A 16,702-nucleotide genomic window follows, 5' to 3' on the forward strand; every position below is an offset into this window, starting at 1 on the left:
AACTGCATCACTGAGGAATCTGCAGGAAGCAGAGGTGACATCACCAATGCCGCTCACGGTGCTAGTGTTAGTGCACCTGATTTGAGGGGAAGCGAAGGTGAACAAAGAGACCAGGGTGAGAGAACAAAGAGGATGGGAGTCTGTTCACAAAAGACTCATAACACTCATAACAATTAACACTAACACAGATCCCAACAGATATCATTATGAATGAATTTGGGTATACAGTATCTGATTATAAACACCTGCGATTTCTAATATGACTCACCAAGAAAAAAAACCCATCCGTCCCTAGAAGTTGTGCGTCAGGCTTCTGAGCTGAAAACACATAGGCGGTATCCTTGTTGCTGCGACTTTCTGGGTCAGGTAACCAAACAGACAAAAGCTATCTGAGCCTGCAGTGCAGTTTTTTGCCTGCTGTCCTCTTTTTAACAATTAACTGAGCAAACTGACCACTCATGAAAAATCTAGAAAGACTCTATCTATAGACCATGGATTCTACACTTGATATCACAAGCCCTGGAGGACCTGAGATTAAAAGTCCATTAAAGGATCTGAGATTTTATAATAAAAAATTTATAATCCACCTTTTTTAACAACAAAAAATGCCCAGGAGTTTTTTTATTACATAATCCCCAGGAAGTATGTGTTACCAATAACAACCAATGCCGCATAGAGACAAGGAACCTTGAGAAAATCTTGAGAAAATCTCTTACCACTGGATTTGGTAAGAGAAAAGCTTTAGTAGAATGATGGGGACAGAGCCCATTCATGTGAGGGAAAGAGGAGATTGGGAGGATAGAAAATAGAGGAAAGATGGAAAAAGTCGTTGGAAGAAGCAAGCACAAATTCTTTGTTTTTTGCTGGACATGCTGGAAAGAGCTGGACATGCTGGAGGCAGAAGAGAGAATTGCTGAAGAGAAAAAGGCATGTGCCCTGTGCAGTCCGGTCCCACAGGGCTCTGTGCTTAGCAGAGTCCTGCATGTCTTGAAATTCTTTATTGTATTTTTGGAACCAGGATGCTACCTTTTCATGTTGCACTAGGCCCCATGAATCATGAAAGTGCTCTGAAAGGTATAAAGCACTGTGAGTGATGAATGTCTCCCCAAAGACGCCCACAGCCTAACCCCCAGAACCTGTGCATATGTTACTTTATGTGACAAAAAGGACTTCGCAGATGTGATTAAGGATTTTGAGATAGGGAGATTACCCTGTATTGTCTGAATGGACCCTATGTAATCACAAGGGTCTTTTAAAGAGGGAGGTAGTAAAGTTAGGTTCAGAAAGAGAGGGCATGTGACAATGGGAACAGAGGGAGTGAAGATGTCACAGTGTGATGCACAGTCATGAGCTAAGAAATGCAGGTGGCCTCTAGAAGCTGGAAAAGGCAAGGACACATATTGTCCCCTAAAGCCTCTAGAAGGAAGGCAGCCTGGCTGATCCAGTTTGGACTTCTGACTTCCAGAACTGTAAGATAATAAATTTATTTTTTTTGTCGCTCCTTAGTGGTAATTTGCTATAGAAGGGATGGCTAACTTACACACACTACATAAAAGGGGACGTATTTCTAGTTTTCTAAACATCAAGGCTATTAATAAAATAGCAGCTATCATTTATTTAAGACTTCCTTTGTGTCTATAATCTCATGTAATCCTAGAACAATGGTGGAGTGGGGCATTATTGTATTCCCTTATAGGCGGATAAACTGAGGTGCCCAAAGGTTAAGTTACTTGCCTAAAACCACATAAACTAAAACGTTTATAGAGGGGGGAGCTGAACCCAGTCTATATCACTCCAAGTTTTTCAGTGTGTTTATCCCCATTCCCATATTTCATGATGAACTTTTGGGTTTGTTCCCATTCTTTAAACGTGCATTGTGTTGTACGAGTATGTGTCAATCTAGGAGTGGGAGTGAGGCAGGGCACAGGATGGCCTCCACATCCGGGACGTACAAAATGAACGAGGGGCCGAAGCCACGTCTACAAGTGGCAGGTGGCTTACTAGTTTCCTGCCGTGGATAAGGCCGCAGGACAGTGACTGAGACAAAGAAAGTGCCTCTGATTTGAAATCGAAGATCCTAATAATGTACATAGGTACTGGGCGAACTTGGACTCCGCGACGGTGCGAGTTCAGGGACGACGACACAGGAGGCCGGGCCGTGTTTCCAGGACAATCGGGAGGAGAGGGGACGCTCCGCCGGCCCCCCACCTCCCTTGTTTTGGGGCCCGCGTGGTCCTGTTTCATTGGCCGCCTTGGAGTCCAAGTCCGCGAGGCGGAGCAGCGCAGGGCCAGGTTCGCTCTGCTGTGGCCCCGGCTTTCGCGCGGGACCACAACTCCCATAAGGCCTCGCGCTCGGGGGCGGGGCTGGGTGAGGGGGCGGGGCCTCCTGGGGTGAGGTGGGGGCGCTCGGCTCTCCGCCTCACTCGCAGCTGCCGGGCGCTCGGACCTCTGACCCTGGAATCTCGCGGCAGCCGGCATCCGTCTCTGTGGGTTGCCGCCCGGGCCACCCGCCGTTCCCCGGTCCGGAGGGGCCCGGCCGGCCGCGGTGCAGAAAGCGGGCAGCATGAGCCGGGGGGCCCGGCGGGCCGGCGCGGGGCGGGGGACGGCCGCTGTGCGGCTTCTGGTCACCCTGAGCCTTCTCCCCGGCGTCGTCGAGGCCCAGGTGAGCCGGAGATGGCTGGGAGGCCGGGCGGCCTGAGGGTGGCAGCGGGGCGACCTGACAGGCGTCTAGGAAGCGCCGGCGAGCCGCTGGTGCGCGGGGTGGCGACACTCGGGGTGACGGCAGGGAAAAGGAAGAGGGTGCGGGTCCTGTAGGTGTTACGTTCTGAGCTGATTTGTGAAGTGGCTGGGAGAGCGGCGGCAGGGCCAGGAGCGAAAGCGTCCCCGCTGTGAGCAAGAACGGGCACAGAAACGGAAACCCCTCTTCGAGAATTGGGGGGCGGGGGGGATGGGGACTAGGGGACCGACCCGCGGCCTGTGGGAGCCGAGCAGAGCGGGAGAGGACGGAACTTCACTTCCTGAACTTTCGAACTGGAGGGTCCCTCGGCTGTCACCCTGTTTTACCAACTTGTACTGCCTGCCAGGTGGCGTCCAGGTGCGCCCACGTGCGTGGCTGGGGTCTGGGTCAGCCTGCCGGTCGCAGCCGAGAGGTGATGGCCAGAGAGTAGAGTTGACTTCGGGGCTTGTCTTTGCGAAGCTTACACAAGTGCTGTCAACATGCTGGAAATCGGAGGGTTAGTGACAAGCTCTGCTCTTAAGAGATGTGTTTGGTTGTTACACGGTCGCATTTGAATCGACAGCTGCCAGGTGCTGCTGTTTGTCTGCACCTGCTGCGTAGTGGCAACACTGCCGAGCGAGGGAAAAGGTGTCTCAGGTGGCCTGATAGCCGGGGGAGAGGTGATTTGAAGCAATTAATGCTCATTGCTAAGAAAAATAGGAGGTAACTATGTGTGTAACTATGTAAACATGTTTTTCTGATTTTATTCAGACACTTTTCATGGCGTTATGGTGTTCTGCACTAAATCTCACAATGGGATTTGTTTGTGTCCGTGTTTGATTGTTTTTTGATGAGTGATTTGATGAAAATAAAAGGGGAAACTTAGTTTGAATTTTGAGGAGCATGTTAAAAATGCAAATTCTCTGGCCCCACTACCAGATATCGTGATTTAAGAGATCTGAATATGACCCAGGAATCAGCATTTTAAATGAGTCTTGTAGGTAACTGTTAGCCTTTTCATCCCCACTTGGAAAACACGTGGAAATCTGGGCATACCTACCTGACTTATGAAAAGAAAATTCTGGTAAAATTTTTTTCTAATTACTAGTTGGATGTTTGGTTTTGAGTGGAATTTACATTCAGATATTTTTCTAAAATGAGATTTTTCTCTTTTTATATAGCATAGTAATTGTATACTTTGTCACCAATCTAGAAGTTGATTTTTTGGTTTCTTCACTTGCCACTAATTATATGTATCAATGTTTTATAATTGCATCTGTACTTTAAATTTTATTGCACCTGTACTTTAAATTTTATTACATTGCATCTGTCCAAATGAATATATACAGTTTATCAGTGAAAGATTTGTGCATAGTCAAGGTGGCATTGTGCCAAACAGTCCTCAAAAGTGAATACATTGGTTTTTGTTTCCAGTGGTACTTTCTCATAGAGTGTTTGATCGTATTTCAGATAGTCCTTTAATCTGTAACAGGTTTCAATATATATTCTCTCATTTAATTTGATATATCTCTCAGAAGTGGAGCTCTTGAGGTAACTGAAGTTCAAAGGGCTTACATAACTAGTAACATGACTTGTTAACTCAATGAGCAAGATGAAGCTGGAACCCCTGGGAGTCCCGTTCTGGTCTGTACAGCACACCTCAGTGTCTTTGTTTCTTTGTCATATAGAACTAAAGTGCAGGGAGACCCAGGAAAATGAAAAATGGGAACTAAGATAGTTCTTTCACTTCTCTTCCACATAGTATATTGGAAGCAAAACACTAAAGCATAAAGGGAAGTAGATTTTTTGAAAAATATCTCTTAATAAGAAATCATTAAGGAGATGAATATATTGACTATATCTCCTTGCAATAAAAGCACAAAATTATTTTTGAGCACAGAAAATGATAGGCGTTTGTATATCTCATACCCCATTTTCTTTTAATGAAATGCAAATGTGCTTTGTAGTGTGACAGAGCCCTGGGAACTAAAGACACAGTACATAGTGAGGTAACTAGTTGTCTTCCTGTAAAGAAGTAGTTTCAGTCAGATATATTTTTAAACCTTTGTGCATACATTTCGGAGGTGGCATGAAACCCAGGAATACACAGAGGGCCCCCCCAAAATGGAAAGCCATAGTCTTGGGACTCAAATCGTGCTGTTCCAGTCCATTACCCTGGGGATTTTCCCAAACCCTGAAGATCTTGAGCTTCTGCTTTAACAGCTGCGTGGGATGGAATAGGTAAGACATATAGCCTGTGTCTGCCCGGGGAGAGGAAATTAAAACGAGACCTCACCCTGAAACTTGGACTCTGAAGAGCTATGTACACCCTCAATATAAGGGCGAATGAGAAACAAATCCCACTGTGAGTAAGGGGAAAGGAAAGAAACTTGAGGGGTGGGGGGAGACTCCCTTGAGAATTTGTAGCCACGAGCCACTCATACAGGTTTGCAGGCCGTATTCATGCCACCCGTGCTGGGAAAGGCTTTGAATGGACATTTTGATTTATAGCAGTTCTGGGTTGGTTTGCCCCCAGCTTACTGGTAAAAGCAAATATCCATCCCCTCTAGAGGAATTTATTTTCAACCCAGGCCCTAAAAAATTCTTGAAGATAAAGTGCCGGGAAGAATAGTAGCTGACAGTCACAAATCACAAAGCACACAAGGCACCATGAATGAGGTGTTAGCAATATAGACTATAAAAGTAGACCTGTAATGACCTAGATTCTGAAAATATCAGACATAATTTAAAATCATGTTTAATGTGTTTAAATAGAACGAGAAACTTGAAAGTGTGAAAAAGGAACAAAGGATCAAATTAAAGAATGACCTAAAGAGATTAAAACAATGAAACAGAAGTTCTAGAAATGAAATTAGAAACTCAGTGGTTGGATTAAGTAGCTGATTATACCCAGCGGAAGAAATAATTGTTGAATCAGCCCATTGTTTTGTCTTTTTCTTTCTACTTAATCCTCCAACACCTCCTTCCCCCTCACTCTTAGCTTCATACTTGACTAACAAAGTTGGATGAACCAGAGCAGCCCGTGTCTGTGTACCTGCTGGTCGCGGCCCTACATCTTGACTTCTGTTGATTCCCGTGGACAAACTGTTCGTACTCTTTATCAAAGGCCAATCCTCCTTTCTCGTCCAAGGACCTGGCTTGAGCAAATCTGCCCTTTCTTTCCTGGATCATTAATTTTTCCTTCTCTAAATGGACGGCTGCATTCTGTCGTCATAAAACGTGCCGTTCATGCTACGATTGTAAAGTTCTCTGTTGACCCAGCCATCTCTCTGACTCTGCTCCATTTTTCTGTTCCCCTCTATAGAATAAAATGTCCTCAAAAGAGTTATCTTTGTTCCTCCTATTCTAGACCTCGCTCCAGCTCATTCCAGTTGGACTTTTGCCCCTCCCACTCCTCCAAAGCTGCTCCTGTCAAGGTCACAAATGTCTTCCTTGTCGCTCAAGCCAGTAGTTTTTGAATCTTCACTTTACCTTCCAGCAGGATTTTTTCACAGCTCACCACTCACTCTCCTTGAAATACTTATTTCTTGTGGCTTCTAGGATACGATTCCTGTCTTCCCAGCCAGTCTTTCTCAGTATCCTTTGCTTGTTCCTCCTCTGCCCTGACCTCTAATCATTTGAACCTCAGGATTCAAATCCGATACTCTTTCCTCTCTCTATCTTGGTTGTCTCATTTAGTCTCTTGGCTTTAAACATCATCTATATAACTGACTCTCAGAATCTCCAGGCTGGGAGTCTCTCAGCTCTAGATCCTATATCCAGCTGCCTTTCAGCATCTCCACTGGGGTGATTACTAGGTATCGCAAACCTGATGGACCAGGAGCCAAATTCCTGATCTTTTCACTCAGATCTGCTCCACCCAGTCCTCTCCCCCTTAGGCTTGTGCTGCGGCCGCACTGACCTCCCTGTTCCTGAAACACGGCCATGGTCTTGCCTGGAGGTCTTTGGACGCCTTGTACACTCTTCTCATCTATTCAAGTGTCTTCACTCGCTCAGTTTCGTACATTTCTGCTGAAGTGTCAGCTTATTTGACTTGGCCACTTGTCTCAGTTGTTACCTTCCCTTATCATATAATATAAAAGAGAAAAACCCTCCATGTTCTTCACCTTGTACTTCGTATTCCTTTTACCATCTGATGGAAACTCCAGTGCCTTCCTATCTCACTCAGTAAGGTATATAATACGACCGTATATTTAGTCTGTGTCACCTGGTCCTGGCGCAGAGCTCCTAAATCCCTTAGAATTTCCTGAGTGGTAGGAGTGCCTTTTGTTTTTCATAATAAGCCCTTTTCAGTAGCACCCAAGTTTTATGCTAACGTAGTGACTTAGGTGGTAACCCCTAGATGGCCTCAGGTTGGGACTGGTCACTGGAAAGACCACGTGATTAGAGGACTGGAACTTGTAGCCCTATCCACCGACCTTCAGGATGGGGAGAGGGGTGCTGGTGGGGGAGCTCTGTAAAAGTTCTTAAACCCAGGAGGTGTGATGAGCTCCGGGTTGGTGAGCACATTGGCTGGCTGGGCGGGAGGCTGGGAGGCGTGGAAGCTCAGCTCTTGCATCTCCCAGTAGTGAGGAATCTCTTCCATTTGGCTGTTCGGCAATTGCATCCTTTACAATAACCAGTAAACATTAATAAAGTGTTTTCCTGAGTTCTGTTGCCGTTCTAGCAAATTATCAAACCTGAGAAGGTAGTCGTGGAAACCCCTGTTTTATAGCCAATCAGACAAGTGCAGGTGGCCTGGGGCTTGGGACCAGCGTCTAAGAAGTCCTGTGGGTCTGAGCCCTTAATCTGTGGGCTCTGCTCGAACTCCAAATAGTATCGAATTGAACTGGGCACCGAATCGGTTGGTGTGAGAAAACACCAAACTTGGTAAAAGCCAAAAACCTGATAATGGTCTCTTATTTCTTTTCTTTTCTTTTTTTTTAACCTACTACATACCCTCTTTTTCATTCCTCAAAAACACTGGGCCAACTTACTGCCTTAGGGCCTCACATTTAGTGTTCCCAATTCCTGGAATGTTTCCCCCCCACCCCCCAAAGAGCATGGCTTGCTCCTTTCTCTCCTTCAAATTTTACCAAAATTTCAGTGAGACCTTTCATTACTATCCTTTTTTAAATAGTAGCAGCCCCAATTCTGCAATGCCTATCTCCATTCTCCAGTTTTCTTCCATATTACTTTATTAATAATCTAGCATCTGACAGACTCTGTACTTTCCTCATTCGTTTTTTTCTCTCCCCCTATGAAAGAAATCCTGGAGGGCAGAGATTTTTGTCTGTGTCTTTTTTCTTCTAATTCTATATTCCCAGCACTTAAAACAGTGCAAGCCTTATGTTAGACCTTCAATAAATATGTTGAATGAAATAAATGAATGGAAAATAAATTAGTATAAAGCCCAGAGAGATAACAGATAGTACACATTTAAAAGAGTTTAAGGGCATGGAGAATAGAGAAGCTCTGATATGTCTGAGGGGAGTTCCAGAAGAACATAATAGAATGGGGAAAAAGCAGGATTGATTCCTGATGTCGATATGAAAAAGAACCCAATAGAAAAATGAACAAAAGACATGAAGAGACATTTCACACAAGAAGAAATGCAAATGTCTTATAAATTGTACTTCATTAGTGCAATTAAAAAACCAGATACTCTTTCATTTTTATTAGATTGGCAAAAATTAAAGCCTCTGTTACTATCAAATATCAGTGAGGATATGTCTTAGCAGTAACTCCCATCCACTGTTGCTAGGATTGTAAATTGGCACAATTATTTTGTAAGTAAGCCTGCCATTTTCTAGTAAAACTGGACATATACTTACAGCAATTACACTCCTAAGCATATAATCTGGAGATACTCTTATATACTATATGGAGAGATGAACAAAAATGTTTGTATAGCATTGTTCTTTAGCTAAATCTGGAAATAACTTAAATGTAGATGATTGGTTTCTTATTGCTGCTGTAACAACAAAAAAAGTCCCACAAATTTCTACATAAACTTGTAGTTCTGTAGACCAGAAGTCCGAGAGTGGGGCTTACGGGGTTAAGATCAGGGGTCAGCACGGCAAATTCCCCCGAGGCTTTAGGGGCGACCGCTCCTGCCTTTTCCAACCCGGAGGCTGCTGTGCTCCTTGGCTTGCGGCCTCCTTCCCCATCCTTAGAGCCAGCGGTGTAGCATCTTCCAGTCTCTCTGTGACTCGGACACTCCTATCTCCCTCACTCTAACATTACTCTCGCAATAGCCTTCGCTTAGTCACATCTGCAAAATCCCTTTTGCCACGTGAGATAAATTCACAGGTTTCAGGAGTCTGGGCATGGACATCTTTGGAGGCCCTTATTCTGCCAATGTACCATATGAACAAACAATAAACGAAACTGATACTTTCGTATGACATTTAACACTTACAGCTACTGTAGCACTCATCATCTTGGATAGATGTCAAAATAAAATGTTATCAAAAGAAGCACATCACAGAACAATCCACACATTAGATTTCTGTTAATATCAAAGTTCAAAATCAGAAGGAAAAACTTTACATATGTTGTTTAGGGACACATCATTTGCGATGAAATTACAAAGAAAAGTAAAAAAAATGAACAAAAGTAGGATTTTTTACCTCCATAGGGAGGGAGATGGCTGTGATTAAGGAGGGACTTAAAAGATACAGGCAGCATTTCTTGTTTACTTTTTTAAAGTTTGCTGATACACAGGTTTTTGTCTTTGTTTTTTTTTTTTATTTTTATTTTTTTAATTTATTGGGGTGACAATTGTTAGTAAAATTACATAGATTTCAGGTGTGCAATTCTGTATCACATCATCCATAAATCATACTGTGTGTTCACCACCCAGAGTCAGCTCCCCTTCCATCACCATACATTTGATCCCCCTCACCCTCATCCCCACCCCCCAACCCCCTTACGCTCTGGTAACCACCAAATTATGTTCCCCAGATTAATTTTCAAACCCGTGGCCATCCTGTGGTCACCAACTGCCCTCCAATCCCCTCACCCTCCCCCCCACCCCCCACCCCTCCCGCCCATCTAGCAACCCTCAGTTTTTCCTCTTTGTCTCCAAAACTGTTAGGTTTTTGTCTTTGTAATAGTCTTTAAGAGTTAGAAATATGTACCTGGTGATTTCGTATACCTCACCCCAGCCCCTACCACAATTAAAATATTTTAAAAAACAAAATATAGTTTACTAACTACAAGTCAACAATTTAAGAAAAATTGAGAAGAAAGAGCAATCACTGGATAAAATTTTTTAAAACCTACAAAGTTATTTCTAGAGTTTTTTTTTCTTCCTGCTATTATTTAGCGGCCAGAATATGAAGTTCTCGTTAGACAAATGGGGTGAAATTTGGCAGAGTTACCGTGTTTCCCCGAAAATTAGACCTAGCTGGACAATCAGCTCTAATGCGTCTTTTGGAGCAAAAATTAATATAAGACCCGTTATTATAGTATATATATTATACCCAGTCTTATAGTAAAATAAGTATGCCCTGACTCCTCTTATAGTAATATGCCCTGACTCCTCTTATAGTAAAATAAGACCGGGTCTTATGTTAATTTTTGCTCCAAAAGACGCATTAGAGCTGATTGTCCGGCTAGGTTCTGATTTTCGGGGAAACAGTGGTGACAAGACCTTAGTAAATGGGATCACAAAGCAGACAGAATTCCAGAGCCAAAATTCTTGGTAATGACCCCTGTTCTTTATCTCAGGGTAACAGAGCTCTAACTCTTCATGTCGTAGGGAGTTTGGGGACACATTTACACTCCTGGAAAGAAAGCGTTGGACAGAAAGAAACCACTGAGAAGGACTGGTTTCCATTCTCTGGCCATTCTTTGCATCTATTCCTCCTACTGGTCCCATGAGTAACCTGTAACAGGCTGAGTCCCATTTACTTTTTAAATTTTAATTTTAATTGAGGTAACTGTAGATTCCATGCAGTTGTGAGAAATAATATGGAGAAATGCCATGTACCCTTTATCCAGTTTTCTCCAATGGTAGTATTTTGTAAACATATAGTATTATAACTAGGACATTGACACAATCTACTAATCTTATTCAGATACCTGGTTCCTTGTCTCATCTGTGTATGTACGTATGTATGAGTTGCATGCTCTTTATCACATATGTTGTATGTACCCACCACCAGTCAAGATACTGAACAATTTCATCACGCAAGGATGCTTCCTGTTACCCTTTTATAACCCACCTCCCTCCTTCCCCTACCCCACTCCAGCTTCCATCCCTAGTCCAGTCTCTAAACCCCGGCAACCAATTATGTTTGTGCTCCCTTTCTAAAATTTTGTCATTTCAAAAATATTAAGTAAATGAAACGATACAGTATGTAACCTTTGGGATTGGTGTTTTTCACTCAGCATTATTCTGTGAAGATTCAACCAAGCTGAGCATGTCAGTGATCTCATTTTAAGATTTAGCTGAAGAATGTTTTATGGAATTTTTGGATTCTGAACTCACTTTGGAAATATCAGTGTATCTTTGATTAATGTATATTTTGCGTAGTGGATAAAAGCATGTATTTTAAAGTGAGACAGACTTGGGCCTGTGTCTCATTTCTACTTTGGAAAAATTATTTTAACCTTGCTAAGGCTTAATTTCCTTACATGTAAAGCAAAGATGATGATATCCATTTCGTTGGGTATTTAGAGAACAAATGAGATCCGTAACACTCTTAGTGCCATGACCATCACGTAAGGGTTCCTTGAATGGCAGTCTAAAAAAAAGATAGCGTTACTACAGCAATGTGACGTCGGTAGTCTCGGAAGGAATTGCTTTAGCATTCCAACAACTACTTGGATTTTATATATGTTTAGGCAAGGGAAGAGGCATCCGTATCTTGCTTTTTGAGCACTATACAAGACTGATTTGTTCTTCAGAATGGGGACATCTCATCCTTCTGTTGTTTTTTAATTGAATTGACCATACTAAAAAATAAGGGACTGCTTTAATGTTCTGTATCTTAATGAGCAAATACTAGCTAATCTGAATGTATAAATTATTTTTTTATATAACAATACAGATTTGGTAAGGTCGAAACAGGTTTTAAATTTTATATACACATTTCTTTCTAGGTCACTGGAGTGCTAGATGATTGCTTGTGTGATGTCGATAGCATCGATAAATTCAATACCTTCAAAATCTTCCCAAAAATGAAAAAATTGCAAGAGCGAGACTACTTCCGTTATTATAAGGTAGGGTTATAATTTTTCATTCCGTTGGTACCAAAGAATTTTATATACCTGTCTACAGATGTGACTTTTATCACCCTTTGAAAGCCCTTTTTGACTCTTCTCAGCACCCTACGTGTGTCTTTTGTCACGGAAATGGATTAAGTATTGCACTGAAAACCTGTTAGTCTTCTTGAACACTAAGAATCTGAACCCTTTTCTTATATTTCGGGAATACTTTGTCTTTCAATTTTGGTTTTGAGGCAGAGACTCCTCCCTAACACAAAAGCTGAATGCGAGGGACTTATTTTGTTAGCCTCCCTTGTACCTTAGGTTCTGCCATCTAGACGCACCTGCCCAGGTCTTGAGCTGAGCTGAAGGCAGTGCCATGTGCCAGTGTTGCTGGCAGTGTAAAGTGCCAGGGCAGCAGACGGTCACTGGGCAGCTCACTGGAGGGCTTGCCAGCCAGGCTGCGGATACACGCAGAACACCAGCCACAGTAATACTGCAGAATTGGTCCTGAACTCTATTATGACAGCAGTCTCCTCTAGACATTCACAAATCAGCAGTGGTAGTTTAAAGGCAGCAGCAAGGAGGCATATTCCAAAGGACAGTAGTTTACATTTAAGAACAATATGCGTAGAGCTGCCGTTGTGCTTTGCCTGCGCTCCTGCTCTCAGTATTCAGTTGGGTGTATAACTTCCTTGATTTCATTTTTTATATTTTAAGAATTGAGCAGATTTTCTCTTTTATCCTGTTTCTGTATACGCTATCTTAGTCCTTTAAATATTTTAGAGGATAAAAAAATCCAGCATTTCGGTAATTGTAAGTAGTGCAAAAGGTAGCAAATTAGAGAATTAAAGATTTGGGAATGATCCCCACCCCCCAGGTCAGCACCAAGAATACCCAGAAAAGGTGAATGTTTCTCCTCTATGCAAAACAATGCAGCTTCTGCGGACTTATTTCACAGAGCAATCTATGCTTAGAGAAACTACTGAGTGTCTAGGATTCTGGGCATTTCACATGCGTGAGACAGATGGGAATAGCGTCTTCTCATTCCTGCCTCTAAATCTACCAGTCTGTCTGCGTTTCTAGCTGCTTTCTCCTGCTCTTTTTTTACTACGAGGTTTAACCAGATGAAATTGTTGTGGTTATAGGTCAGAATGGTTGAATGCTGCCCGTTCCACGTGGTTCAGGCTAGTACAATGGAGGAAGTGTTTCTTGTATCAAAGGTCATCCCGTCACAGAAGGCCCTGCTCACATCTCCACTCAGTGTGTCTCAGCCCTCATTCTACCACGTCTCCCTTTTGGGACTATGTCTTCTATTTCTGTATCCCCACAGGCCTGGTCAATAGTAGGCACTCAAACATTTGAATAAATGAATGAGTATCTTATTTAATCTTTACACTGAACACTGTCAAGTCAGCATTAGCCACATTTTATAAATGAAGAAACAATGGGTTAGGTATCCCAGGTAGAGTTGGATTAAGAAAAGGTGCGGGAGCAGATCGCAAAATTGAAAGATAAGCTGAAGTAGCATACTTCAAAAAAGGGAGAAATTAGAGCAGCCACTAATGACCATTCTTTTTATGGGCCACCAAAATATTGGGTCTAAGTCACCATTTACTCATATTTTTGCAGCACTTTATGCAAGAGTTAGATTCCTGGGAGAAAGGATTTCCTTCTAATGAACGAAAGAGGGGAAGACACTTTGGTTAACACTCCTATTCGCATAAATATAAGGGCAGTCAGTTTTTCTTAAAGGGAAGTTAGGAGGGACGTAACAGAAGAAGGAAACGTGGAAGTTGGATAGGCAAAAATTACAACGTGGGCCTTGGCTAGCCAACATACAATTTACTCATTTACATGTAATTTAAAGAATGTTCTAACCAACACCATGAAACCAGCATATTCTCTATGGAACCAGCATAGACTCATACTCTCTCCACAAGGAGAGTAATGCAATGATCTAGTTAATGCATTTAGCTTTAGATATCACCCAAGTTGAGGATATTTGGATGATATGTATCCTTCTAGTTCTGTTAATCTCTGAATCAAACAAAAAGAAAATGTAACCAATATACTCTACATATAACAGTGGCAGGAAAGGAAAGCTAAGAGAAGAGGTTAATTTTAAACACACTTACATACTTAGATTCAGCAAGCAAGGAAATATAGGTAGAAGCAACAATATACCTCTATCAACTGATCAATCTGATTAGGGAGACAAACAATAAACAAGTAAGCAATATCATATAATTTCATATGGCTACAAGTGCTTTGGAGAAAAATAAAGCAAAGTAGGAGATACAGAGGAAGAGGGGTGCGGAGGGTGGGTAGCCCTATTTTAAAGAAGTTGGTCAGGAAAGGAAGGTATTCATGCTGTCCCGTTTCAGCCAAGACATACCTACTGTGAGAGAGTAAGCCGTGCCAATACCTGGGGCGAGAACACGCCAGGGAAGGGGGGTGGAACTGCAGGTATGAAGGGCTTGACTGCAGGTAGAAGGGTTTAGTGTTTGAGGAATAAGAAGACAACTGGCGTAGCTGGAGGAAAGTGAGTGACAGGCAGAGTTGGAGAGGCAGGTAAGGGCTAGAGGAGACAGATTAGAGGAGGGCCTTGTTAAACACCTGAGGATGTTGGATTTTACTGTAAGTGTGGTACGGAGCTATCGGAGGGCTTTGGAGCTGGCCAGGTTGTCACAGGTTAAGTCCCCTGGGAAGCCGACTCCGAGACAGTGATTAGTGTATGAGAAGTTAATTAGGGACTACTCTTGGAACCAACAAATTAGGGAAAGGAAAGGAAGGGTGGGGAGAGGGAGAAGTAAAGCTGTGATGCAGCTTCAGTGCAGACCTTGGGGACCTCTTAAGACGCGATGAGTTCTTAAGATGGGATGACCCTCAGAGCTGTCCCCACTTGAAGCAGAGGTCTAGGCCCCTAGATTCTTGCACCAGTTGTTGGATGAAGGCCCTCACAGGAAGGGGTGAGGTGACCTTGGGCAAAGTGTCTGTCTCTTGTTGTTTCCCTCAAAGTGTCTGTCAGTTCAAAACCGATTTTCAGAGGTGTTGTATGTGGGGTGAGAAAGAGAAGAGTCGAGGCTGATGCCAAGATTTTGGCCTGAGGAACTGGATTAATGGAGTTGCTATTTGCTGGGATGTCAAGAATTACTAGAGGGAAGAACACAATTTTGGGTATGTTAGTAAGCCTGACATAGTAAGTGCCTGTGGATGTCCCATGGGAGAGCTGGAGGAGGCAAAGGGAGCGAGCCATGGAAAGGTCTGGGGAAGCATCAGTGCAGTCAGAGAGAACGGCCCTGCGACAGAAGCAAGCCTAGTGTGTGCCCAGCAGGAAGGCCGGGGTGGCTGGGACGCGTGGCAGGACACGAGCTCAGAGAGGTGGGCGGGAGGCTGGGTGACGGAGGGTCCAGTGGAGCCAGCTGCAGGGTTCCATTTCCTCCAAAGGTGATGGAAGCCACAGGAGGTTCCAGCGTGGATTGGTATAATCCAGATTAAGTTTCAAAGAGAGTCGTGGCTGCTGTGTGAGAATAGATGGAAGTGGAAGCAGGGAGACTTGCTGTAATCTTGGCAAGAAATGAGTGGTGACAGTGAAGGTGGTGAGAAATGGATAATGAACTGTTTGAAGGGGATGAAGCAAGAATACAACTGTGATCTTCGACATGGGCGATCCCTCTGGAAGTCCTATTGAATTACTGTTTTCCCGTCATGTTTAGAATGTGACATTTCAGAGTTCTTCCAATGGTTAAAATGTCCTGCACGATCTTCCATCCCCCACTAAAAGTCAGCAAAACCGGCATTTTTCCATTCCCAGAACTATTCAAGCTCTGTCACTTTACCCAAATGCACGCTTCCTGCAACGTTCATCTGTCCTGAACTATTACCTCCTCCGAGGTCTCCAGCCCCCAGCCCCCTCATTTTCTATCACAGAATTCTGCATTTTCCTTGGTAGCACTTACCACAATTTGTTATTAAATAAATACAGAAATATATCACTTCTGTTCCCTCCAGTAGACTGTGAGTTCCGGGGAAGTGCTTTTTCTGCCTCCTTTTCCCCTGGAGCCCACCCAGCTCTGACACACATTGGGTGCCATACACACTTGTTTGGTGAACGGCATGAGAACCCTGGATGATAGGGAAGTGTGCGCGTAGTCAGATGCTTCCCAGCTTCTTCGGATGAGCCGTGCACTTGATTCCTTTTTTGAAGTGTCAGAGGACTAATAGCATCATTTATTTTTAAAACTCAATATTCTATCTGGGTGTCTGAAAAACTGCAGTCATTTTAAATTCTGAACTATACAGTAGGCACTTCTTCTGATTCCCTACCACGTCCCCAGCGTGGTGACACTGAAAAGAGCACTGCACAACTGTGACACACGCTTGCTCATGTTAATTCATTCTTTCTCTAAGGTTAACCTGAAGCGACCATGTCCTTTCTGGGCAGAAGATGGCCATTGTTCAATAAAAGACTGTCACGTGGAGCCCTGTCCAGAGGTAACACATTTAAAACCAGAGGCCATTCTAGGATCTACAACTGAATGACTTATTTCACGCTTTATTGAACCTTCATCTTGTTTCATAGGCAAAAAGTGTGCTAGTGGACCTTAAATTTCAAATTTAAAGTGGGAATTAAAGTGCATAAAGTGGGGAGATTTTAGGCTCGGAATTAGGTTTTTACTTGGTCTTGTTAGTAAGGGAATGCTACATTTTAGACCTTGCTTTGTGACATCTAGCGTAATTTTTATTTTTCTTCATCAGTAATTAGTT

At 43.2% G+C, this 16,702-nt stretch overlaps 1 protein-coding gene across 1 annotated transcript in view; it reads left to right on the plus strand.

The window, feature by feature from the left end:
- Positions 1-2,378: 2,378 nt before the first annotated feature.
- Positions 2,379-16,702, plus strand: part of ERO1B (endoplasmic reticulum oxidoreductase 1 beta) — a 49,313-nt gene continuing 34,989 nt past the window's right edge. Inside the window, exons 1-3 of the mRNA XM_033099830.1 lie at positions 2,379-2,662; positions 11,828-11,947; positions 16,346-16,429. Of these exons, the coding sequence (XP_032955721.1) occupies positions 2,564-2,662; positions 11,828-11,947; positions 16,346-16,429 (303 nt within the window). The 5' untranslated portion in view covers positions 2,379-2,563. The remainder of the gene's footprint in view (positions 2,663-11,827; positions 11,948-16,345; positions 16,430-16,702) is intronic.

This window comes from Rhinolophus ferrumequinum, chromosome 27 (assembly GCF_004115265.2).
Source record: "Rhinolophus ferrumequinum isolate MPI-CBG mRhiFer1 chromosome 27, mRhiFer1_v1.p, whole genome shotgun sequence".
Classification (NCBI taxonomy): Eukaryota; Metazoa; Chordata; class Mammalia; order Chiroptera; family Rhinolophidae; genus Rhinolophus; species Rhinolophus ferrumequinum.